This window comes from Crocodylus porosus, unplaced genomic scaffold, assembly GCF_001723895.1.
Source record: "Crocodylus porosus isolate Cpor-Errol unplaced genomic scaffold, CroPor_comp1, whole genome shotgun sequence".
NCBI classification, from domain to species: Eukaryota; Metazoa; Chordata; order Crocodylia; family Crocodylidae; genus Crocodylus; species Crocodylus porosus.
Genome location: NW_017728886.1, coordinates 232,760,363 through 232,771,670, shown reverse-complemented (window position 1 = coordinate 232,771,670; position 11,308 = coordinate 232,760,363). Strand labels below are relative to the sequence as shown.

At 39.5% G+C, this 11,308-nt stretch overlaps 1 protein-coding gene across 1 annotated transcript in view; it reads right to left on the bottom strand.

The window, feature by feature from the left end:
* Nucleotides 1-517: 517 nt before the first annotated feature.
* Nucleotides 518-11,308, bottom strand: part of POP1 (POP1 homolog, ribonuclease P/MRP subunit) — a 36,096-nt gene continuing 25,305 nt past the window's right edge. The window contains exons 11-15 of the mRNA XM_019551084.1: nt 10,981-11,096; nt 8,563-8,754; nt 7,422-7,576; nt 4,436-4,774; nt 518-2,779 (exon numbers count right to left, since the gene is read on the bottom strand). Coding sequence (XP_019406629.1) covers nt 2,125-2,779; nt 4,436-4,774; nt 7,422-7,576; nt 8,563-8,754; nt 10,981-11,096 — 1,457 coding nt within the window. The 3' untranslated portion in view covers nt 518-2,124. The remainder of the gene's footprint in view (nt 2,780-4,435; nt 4,775-7,421; nt 7,577-8,562; nt 8,755-10,980; nt 11,097-11,308) is intronic.

Below are 11,308 nucleotides of genomic sequence, written 5' to 3'. Positions count from 1 at the left end.
GGCTCCAAGCAGCAGGATCACTGCGGCTGCAGCTCTCCAGGTAAGGCTGCTGGGGCCAGTGTCAGCCCCAGCCTCTTCTACCCTACCCAGGGTAATCTGCCACAGGCATTCCCTGGGGGCAAGTAGCAGCAGCACAAGGTGCGCCACTGTTTCTTGTACCAGGAAACAAACAACCATGTTCATGCGGACACAGCCTAAAGGGCCAACATGGCCTACCTTTGTAGTTAGTGTGACACAGTAATGCCAAAGGTGTTGTTTAATGAGTTGTATGACTGGTGTACAAACTTGGGAACCATTCTGAAGATTCACCCACCTGTATCATGAAGACTACCTGGAGAATTTAAGGTTCTTGTACAGGCATTTTAAATGTACAAATATTCTAAACACAAATCCATCACCTGTTCTATATTATTTTGGCTTCCCTGGGTTCTGGATGACTCTTCTGTGCAACCAATGTTTTGCTTCCATTCCTGCCCCTCCCTCCCCCAGAAAGATTCCCAGTAAATGCAGACAACACATTACTGTAGTTGTTTAATTCAGTAATGAGCAAATAATTAATATGTTACACAGTTCAACAGAAACCTTTTCATGTTTGTAAAATAGATCGTATCTGTGGAAGAAAAACAATGCTGATTTTTGTGATTCTTTTAAATTGAGCTTAAATGTGTGAATTCATTTCCAAATACTGTATGATCAATAAATTGTTTCATATTTGGATTTTCATTTCAAGTTTAAAGAATCAAACATAAAACTCGTGAAAAGAAAGTTGTATATTTACTTGTATGTTAGTTAGGGAAATGCCACCTTCCAGTAAGCATTTGCATCAGGCTGTCTGCAAGCTACAATTATTCAGTTATCTAATTTAACATTCAACTTTGTTCTCAGAACTCTGTACTAGAATGACTGGAAATTGAAGGCTGTCATTTTTTTAAAAGGTGAACTGTAATGCTTTAAAAACTCAGTAAGTGATGAGACAATGTTTATACTCCCAGTTGACTTGTGTCATCTAAATATAGGGAACAAAGAAAAATGTCAGGCTCTAGCTAATTTTGCAAAAATTAAAAGCCAAACTACAATGGAACGCATCATGTGGCAGCCCAAATCATTAACATAAAATTTGAGTAAATCCAATGATGAAAATTTGTGTCTTAAAACTACCAAAAGACTTTTCCTTGCAAGGGCTGAATTCTCCTGTTTCTTGTCAAAAATAGGTGAAACCTCTACATTTAGAGAAACGTTTCAGCTGTTAAGGTGTGAGCAATGTCAATCAAAATCCCATGGAACTCATTTATTGACACTGATTTCTAATTCGTTTGGCTTTACTTGTATTTAAATATAACCCATGCGTTCTGTCAATGAATGTAGGGTATCAAGGATCTCATTTAAAGCACTTCAGCAAACTTAAGCTTTCAAGTACTTCAGACTCCACTTTTTAGCTATTTTTGTTTATCCAGCAGACCAAAACCCATCTTGTTAGTTAAATTACAATGAAGATGTTTACACAAAAAAAGAAGAGGCCCTTTTGAAAAAATGTTCACACCAACGTGGAAAGAAACATTTTGGTAGATATACGTTATAATAACCAAATCTGCAGTCAGTATTTCTAATATAGCATCCTCTTATTTAAGCACTGAGTTTCTCAAGGAAAAAAAAAAAGTTTGTACTGTATCAAGTCCACCTTGCTGCAGCCAGACTTCCTTAGCTGCAAGATTTAAGAATCCAGGAAAGCCATTTGTTATGTACACCAGCCAAGACAGCAAGCAGTTAGGAGAATAATGAACTGCATCAGTCCATAACCAGATTTTTTATGTGGAAGCATTGCAAGGGTATGAATCACTGATAACATTTGTTTCAATTGCATTAAAATAAAAAAAAATATGCCTGCTACAAACAAGATAATCATTTTTGTACTCAGAACCTTTGAGCAACATATGTTATCAGCAGATTAGCTGGTTAATAGGTTAACTGATATAGGATACTAGTTTTCTAAGTATTTTCATACTGCTCGTTACACAATTGAGTCACAAATTTCTTCTAATTCCTGTCTCTAATTTGAAAGTCCATAGACATTATATAAGAAATAATACTGGAACTGTCTGTGTACTATTTTATTATAATCACCATTTATACCTCAATAGTGAGTCTGGCAAATCTGTACTGCCGAGACCCTGGAGTTCTTAATAAAACAAAGCCTTTTTTATCTTCTGGTTGACTGGGTAACATATGTAGTAATCCTGTCAAGCTAACAAATCCTAGTGCTTCTCCACAGCCATCAGCCAATGAAAAATCTCCTCGAGTGACAAACCCTAAGAGAATTCTAGAGCAATGTGAAGTAACATCTGGTAAAGGGTCAGACCATAATCCAAGAATTAGGTTTTTCTGCTCCTCAACTGCATTTGCGTTCAGGCTACTAGAAGCCGCACTTTCTAGAATTTTTCCACCATCTTTTTTCTTTTTTCTCTCTTTTAGTTTTACTATCTTGTGCTTGAATATGTCACTGTGTTTGGGTTCTTCAGGACCACAGAAGAGCTTGTCTTCACTTAGGCGCAGAAAATCTTCCTTGGTTGGAATGCAAACCATGGTATGCAACTCAGGGGTACCCTTTCGCAGTAAAGAGAAGGTGACCCACACAAGTGCCCTCGGGTAGCACTTAAAGATTGGCAAGAGGACATCTTCAGTCATTTCCTTCTTCCCCTGTCTAGAAGCAGTGCGTCCCCTCCAACCTCTTCCAGAAGTAGGCTGGCACCAGGCTGATAATTGTTTTAATAACTCTGTGCTCCTGTTTGAGGTATAAAGATGTGTTAGGGATACTTGGAAAAATATATTATGAAAACACCAAGAGTACTGAAAATTGATGTTTCTATTTTCAAAATAAGGCCCTCAACAGCTTTCTGAGTATGTGTGTAAAGGTCTTAAAATTAAAAAGAGAAAGGGGTGCTGGCCAATTCAAAGCCATGTGGTTGTACTACTGCTTCCTTAGAGCCTTCAAAGCGGACTGTTTAAGCCAGATTTACCTTTCTTCAGTGCATGTACTAGTTACACAGAATGAAAGACTCACATCCAGGCACTTCTCTTTACGTGCACAAACACATCCTCTTGCTCAAGCACTGTTCTAAAATCAGATGAAACTGCTAATTAGCTCTACTTTTTGGTAGTGTTGGAGAGATGTTATACCTGTGATAGTGCAGGAAACATGAAAGGGGCAAGCAGTTTTGTGGGTGATATTTTTAATCAGACCAACTGCACGGTTGGGACAGATTTATGCCAAACAGGAGTTCATTTCTAGTAGTGGAGAAATTTGTGAGAAATTTCCACTGGTAGAAAACTTTCCAGGAGAGGGAGCATACAGGTTTCAGCCTGCAACCATCCCTGCTCCTCTGCTCTCCATACCTTCACCAGACTAGGGTGATCCCAATCTGGGGAAGGAATGGGGAGCTGTGGCTCTACTCGTTCCAGTCCCCAGGGAGACTGCAGTAGTGGGAAAAGACATGCCATGACTTCCCCAGACCAGGGGACAGCTTCTTCCATTCTGTTACTGGTTTGGGAAAGAGGTAGGAAGCACTGCCTCACTGGTCCAGCCCACTCTCCTCTTGGACCAGACCTGACCAGAAGTTCATTCTTGCAAGAGAGTTTCTCTCAAAGGGGAGATTTTCCAGGTGTCAACCTAGAAGATCTCTCTCTCAGAGGGTGAATGTTTCTTTCAGAAGAAATTGAACAAATGCTTGTATGCTCAGAGTTTCTACTGGGAGAGTGGCAATTCTCCTGGTAGAAACAGAACACCTGTATGAATCCTCAAGCAAGCTTCTGAACATAATGTGTTACTTAAGGAGAATACATTGCATTTGAAAGTTTTTCTAAGTCTATCCTAAACATGCTGTTGGTCCGATAAAATATACTGCCCACAAAAATCCTTGCCTATTTCCTCTATAGATTGTGACAATCATAGTCCATATCCATATATTATAGACAAGAATGCAAGAAAAGGTGCCAAAGAGGCAGTTTTTAAGTAGTTGACAGATGCTTCTAGATGCATGACTTTTTTTTCTTGTAGATTATAAGATGCTAATTTCTTCAGGTAAAGCGAATCTAAAATATTTCTCCCACCAGAGGCATGAAGCATATTAGCATTCCCAAACAAGTGCCAGCTTAAAAAGTAGCTTGAAGAGGGCTCACTCCTGTGCCTAGTCACCAGTTCCATGGAGAAGAGAGAGGAATAATTGCTGTTGTAGCAGATTTTTATCCTTAGTACAACTTTTGATCAGTCTCATCCCCACCACGGTATGAGAAATCTACCAAGCCAAACTCATTTCCCCATATCTATACTCCAAGCAGAAAACTCAAAACAATTATGACTCTTTGTTGCTTCCCAATTATATAAAGCATCTTTATAGCAGCAAGTAACATCTTGCATGCTTCTGAAGCCACTCTGTCATACCTGAGAACAATGAAGCAATTACTTGCTACAACTTTGTTTTTCTTGCCCAAGTCTTGGCCCTTATTCAATATTTCCGTGATTACATTCCCTTGAGAGCATGTCATTTCCATGTTTTCTTCCATCTGGCTAGTCTCATGAGAAGACTCTGTGACTACTATGGGCTGTGGATCATTATGAGCTTGCTTTTCAGTCACACATCTCTTAACTTCTGACATACATGTAGATTCTCCTTGTGTTTTGTTTCTTTCTTCCCAATCCTGGGTTAGTTGTTCCCATGGGCAGAAGAAAGGGGTCAGGGTGCCAAGTTTGACATAGTTTGCCCTTTTTGCAGGTGGGCGCCTAAATAATAAAAAGAAAATGGAAGAACTTCCCATAATTAATTTGGAACAGGGAAACAGCATTCATTACAATGCATTAGCATAAACCCTGAAGCATGGGATTAATGGATTAAATAGATTAAATATTACTAAATATAGTATAAATAGGATGCAGCAAGTAGTATAAGCATATTGCAAGCTTGAGTGGAAGAAGAACGAACCAAGGAAGAAAAATCTAATCCAGAAAGAGCTGTCACAACCACCTGGCCTGACCTTCCTTACTTGCACACACGAACTGTAGATTTTCCCCATCATCTAAATTAAAGCACATCCTAAAGACAATAGCAAACTCAAGAATCCTGAGACACTACAAGTTTACTATGCCCCCAAGGCAAACATTCATTCCAGTGCCCAACCTTTCCCTGCTGCCAGGAAACTGCAACTCTTCATTAGACTGTTTTCTCTAGTTTTTGACCTCTGCTACCAGACTCCTGCCTGCATCATCAATGAGGCTAAGCACCATGCCACCACATATCTTCCTTAGATTCAACCAGCCTGCACAATAATTAAGTTTCCTTCAAACTCTCTTTCAGGAATATTCACAAACTAAACTTCTGAAGTCTTATACTACATGCTTTGACTCCATCTCTAGGATTGCCCCTCCCTTGTCTCTGCCATTTTGTTAACTTATCTAGTTCTCTCTTGAAACAAGGCTCATGACCTTGTTTGGAGGGCCATTCTAGAACTTCACTCTTTTGAAAACTAGAGAGAGATTTGTAGCCATCAGTCTCATTTCATTCATGATTAGTGACCTACTGAAATCGTGATTTTGTGAAATCTGGCACTGCCCACAAAATTGGGTAATGCCTGTGAAATCTGCGAGGAAAAAAAAAAAGCTTACTGAAAAGAAAATAAAGGTTCCTCAGAGGAAGCCAGCAGCCCACAGAAGTGGGGAAGGGGGAGAGAGGCCTGCCCACTTGAAGGGCTGTCAGGAAGATGGCTGCTGCCCCTGCTCCTCAATACAGATTGGCTGCAAGGGCTACTACCATGTGGCCTCAACTCCTTTCCACCAATTGGCGGCAAAACTGCATGACTGGCAGCCCTCACAGCCAACCACTGATAAAGGATGGGGCCACCTGGGCCCCTTAGCCAATCAGAGGTGGGGAGGAATGCTGCACTTTACCTGCAAAATGGCTGCTGGACCCCATGTTCTGCCTGAAAAATCAGGGGGCAGCTGCTCCAAATTCAGTAGGTCCCTATTCATGATTAAGCTGTACCTAGTTAATCTTGTACCACAGTTATCCTATAATTTAAATATTTTTCCCTCTCTAGTGTATTTATAAAGAGAGTAATCATTTCCCCTCTCAGTCTTCACAGAGTTAGAATAAACAATCAAGTTCTTTTAATCTTGCCCCAGTAAAGTACATTCTCCATTCCCTTATTCACTTCAGTAGCCCTTCTCTGTAGCTTCCAGTTCAATGTCTTTTGAACCCACTGACCAGAAATGTACATAATATTCTAAATTAGCTTCTCCTACTGTAGGAATGTCTTTTAATGTAGTATTTTTCCTTCCCTATCTCTTATAGAAGCACCCCATCTAAGACATTATAGCAGGGGTGCTCAACCCCATGGCTTGTGATCCAGATCCAGCCTCCAGCATTATGTCATCTGTCCTACAGTGCTCTCCATGGATCCTAGGGGTGTGGTCCCTGCATGCTACATCAGGCACACGGGACCTGTTCCCAATGCATGTGGCCCCTGGAGCCCGATTCCAGCCAGGTGGGTGTGGCACCAGGTTCTGTGCCACTTCTGCCTGGCTGAGATTGGGCCCTGGGGACCCATGTCATCCCTGCCCAGCTGGGATCAGGCTCCGTCTGGGTGGAGGTGGCACAGGGCCCAATCCTGGCATGTGTGGACAGCACAGGGCCCAAAACTGTGAGCACCACTGCACTACAAGATTGCTCGTTGCTTCATATTGGCAGCTGTTGTCACGTTGTTTGCCATATACAGCCAAATCTGTTTCCTTCTATTTCTTCTGATCAATGAGCTCCCACAAGTGTATTTGACATGGGTGATGAGAGGCAAACCTAGCTTAAATAAGATTGAAAAAAGTTTGAGGTTATTTTCTGTGACAACAGAGACAAATAATTAGAATACAAGAATTATTTTGCCTGATGTTAATTATACTATCAAGTATTGCAATAAGCTTAATTACTGCATGCCCCATTATTTGTACAATGCTTTTAGAAACCTGATATCAAAATGCCTTCTCACTAACTTTATCTTTCTACATTTGGCAGAAATTGATTTTTCCCTTATTTGATGCTAACAGCATGAAGTTTATGGCTTTGTTTACTCCACTGTGTTATCCACCATCACATTAAAACTTTATGAATGAATGAAAGTGTGGATCTAAAAAGGTTTTAATTAAATTTATGGGTCCTATTAGCAGAGCACTTTCTGTCTACAGAACACCATTTTTTTTTGTAATAATGGCATTTCAGACATGAACAGAGGCTCTCAACAAAACATAATTCTAGAAATTAAACAAGGCAATAACAGATCATGACATTTTTAGGGAATATAACTTTTTTTTTTTTTTTTTAAATAAAATAGGCCAATTTTCTAAATTAAAAAAAAAAATCAATCTTTGATAAATTAAATTTTACCTCTTGAATTTTTCAAAAAGACTGCTTTCTAGTTCTTTGGCAAACTGAATTCCAGCAGGACAGTCTGGGTAATCATCTGGAATATGAGGTATTCTTTTATATTCAGAATGTTTCAAAGCCTCTTGCAAGCCACCAACTCGTACACCTTGATATATCTGCAAGGTAATAACTTCAGTATTTTTCTAAATAAGATTGAAAAAAGTTAAGGCTAAGGCTCCTAGTTAAAGAATGTCAGCTGAAGCACCTTGGAAAAGCAGGACTTTATTGTCTAAGAACACTTAACTTCTATTGCTTTAGTTGTGAAGATGAACTTAAAGCATGGATATTACAGCTCTCAAGATTCATTAGGTGAAATGCTGGTTCCGTTTATGCTTCTTTAGTTTAATCTTCAAAAACTATCAGAAAATCTGGAGAATGATTTCATGGACTATGACTGTAAAGCTTGCCAGGACTATCCTATCATGAGAGCAAAGCACTGACCAATCTCTCCTTTATTATGCAACAAACATCAGCACAAGTCTTCCATCCACACACAGCTATAAAGTGAACTGCAGAAGATGCAAAACCTATCCAACTTTAAATGATCAAAGCTGAATTTTCCAAGCAACAAGGCAAGAGTATTCTGTCTAATTAAAATTTTTTGAGCTCTCCGAAACAGGAGAGCAATCAGAGATTGCTAATCTTGGCTCACATAGATCACCTCCATTAGGCAGCTGCTGGTGATGGTCCAATCAGAGCTGGACTACAAGCTTGGCAGGGGGCATCATATATGACCTTTTTTGCAAGCTCCTAGAATACACATGGTTTTTTAATGTTTTTTTTAAATAAACACCCTTAAAAGCAGAAAGATTGAAGTTACATGTCTGCACGTTCTCTCACTCTGCCCCCACAATCAAAGCTTCATTTCATGTTTCATCACACTTTCACAGTGGGTGCAACAACTATGGCTGGTTAGTAAGTTTGAAAGATATCTTAACCTACCTTTGGGGCAAGTTTCACATGCATGCCTTAAAATGAAACTTTGATTCAGTAGCCATAAGGGGAGTGTACCAGGACACGTTTCCCCAGATGATCACCGATCAGACCAAATTCCATTTTAATCTGTCATATTTGCCTGCAATTTGTAATGAAAGTTGCTTACAAAAGGAATCCAGAAAGCCATGCCCCAGCCTTTCGGAAGATAGATATCCCAGCCACTTCCCCATCCTGGTCGATCTTCTCCAGCCACTTTCCCTGGTTGCTGAACCAAAAGTATAGGAATCTTGGATTCCCAAGGACCCAAGTCAAGCCGTGATCCAGGTACTAACAGTTCACTTCTCATGCGATTTAAATCCTAAAATGAGATTCAAAGCAGTTAGGAAAGTTCTTCATAATTTGGTCAACAATTTTCTTCTTTCATTGAACTATTCCATATACATATTCAAAGGGATGTTCTTATTACAATCCATAGGCAGATTCTACACAGGTTATTCTATGTACATTTAAATCTATCTTTACCTATAAACAAAAATGGTTTACATCCAACTTAGGACGCCCATAAAAGAAATACTAATTGCAGAAGGGTTTTATTCCACTCAGAGACTACAGTATTTGCACATCAGGCTACCAGGCTACTATGCTTTGGAGCAGGTAAGGAAGCTTAAGAAGATAATGTCGAAATGCAAACTTCTAGAAAACCTCATTATAATTCAAACATATGAAATCAAACCATTGCCAGTTTCGGTTAGGAAGAAAAGGAAAAAAGGAACTCTAGGTTATAAACTAATGCTGGGAGCCAATGTCATAGCTATAAAGGTAAAAAAAAAAAAATCAGTACTGAGGGGTCCTCAATTAAAAAACACTAGTATCAAAGCAACTAAAAATATACAGTACTTCAGTTCTTTTAAATATACTGCATCCTTATATTTCCTTGATGTTAACTCTGCACAGCTATAAAAAGCATTGAAGTTTGTGGTCATATGCACAAATGTCAGTACGCACGCAGTAATTTTTATTGTATTACATAAAAATGCTTTGGAAGTGCTTTCATTATTTATGCAAGGTGGTCATTCCACAGCATGTGAAGCCAGGTCAACATCAAGAGAATATTCAGATAGACATTGTCATCACACAATAGTATCTCATCTTAAAAAAGCGCAGTGAAGAACTTGCAGTTCTGAGTGAATGGAGCTTATGGTGGCTTTAGGCTGTCATTTTGCAATCCTGTTCCTGGGCTGCTCTATGATTCCCAATATTTTTCAGACACAATTTGGGAGCTTATTTGTGTGGAGTTACTAGACACAACAAAGTGCCATATAAAGATAACTGGACTTAGTTCTGAATTAGCTAGTTTGGATCTGGGAAATGGTCAATAGCTCTGTTAGCCTGAGTAGGGCACCATGTTAGAGCAGCCAGGCTGTTTCCAGTACCCAGTTAGCTAATTCAGAGCCAGTTCCAATATATCTGCATAGCATAATATTGCACTGTACAGGCAGATCCTCAATACTCTGGCAGCATGTCCTCAATACTCTGGCCAGCATGACTCTGGCACCAAGTCACAGAACTGTCCACAAGTTCCACAGCATAGTGGACTGCAGTCCAGATGCTACACATATGCTTCTCTCCCTCCAACATGTTCATATCTACAGAACTCTTCTTCATTTTCTCTTCTCGCAAGAATTGAGGATTTTAGAGCCCCTTTATACTGCTCCAGCATTTTCACCTGGTATACACAGGTTAGAAGAAGTGTAAAATCTTTTAAGCTTTTTTAAACAAATGAAGACTTAAAATTATTACACATTCTCAGGAGCAAGCTATCTATCTTGTTAAGCATAAATTAAGCAATTAGTATGACTTAATTGAACTATTGCAAGAGTTCCAAACTATACCCAAAAGAGTGATTATTCCCCACTATTCAGCACTGGTGAGGACACACCTGGAGTTCTGTGTCCAATTCTGGGCTCTCCGCTACAGAAATGATGTGAACAAATTGGACAGAGTCCAATGGAGGGCACCAAAAATGGTGAGAGGGCTGGGGGACATGACTCATGAAGAGAGGCTGATGGAACCCGGCTTATTTAGTTTGGAGAAGAGACGATTGAGTGGTGCTTTAATAGCATCCTTCAACTATCTGGTTCCAAAGAGGATAGAGCTAGACTGTTCTCAGTTGCAGAAAACGAAGCAATGGTTTCAACTTGCAGCAGGGGAAGTTTAGGTTAGATATTAAAAAGAACCTCTCTCACCAGGAGGGTAGTAAAACACTGGAACCATCCTCAGAGGTTTTTAAGACCTGGCTAGACAAAGCTTTGGCTGGGATAATATAGTTGGGGATGGTCCTGCTTTGAGCAGGGGATTGGACCAGATGACCCCCTGAGGTCCCTTCCATCCCTAATTTCATATAATCCTATGATTTGAGATAACAGCCTTTATCTTAGCAATGGAATAGGATTCAACTGGGAAACCACTGCTTTGTGAACTGCACAGAGGGTGAATTTTAAATGTCATTATGTGCACTGGAGATGGTAGATGTTAACCAGGTTTATTTTGTTTTTAAATTTAGTAATTCATATAGTTAAATTACCTGCTCTGGGAGTTTATTTTCAGTGACATTCTTACAGACAGTCTGGTCCCAAATAAAGCTGTGAGCACATTCTACAGGTACACCCTCTAGAGTCAGCTGCGCCACTTTCTCAATGTCTATAAGAGAAAAGGAACCTTCATACAAAAAACACATTTTATCATAGATATGCCACATAAAAGGGAAATACAAGTGAAAGGAAAACAACTGGAGAGACTATAATTATGGGAATGCAGAGGATGAAAATCCTTAATATGAAAGATCAAAACTTCCAAAAGTATCTTAGATTTTTTAAATAGAAATTGAAGCTAAAATAGTTGTGGGTAGCTTA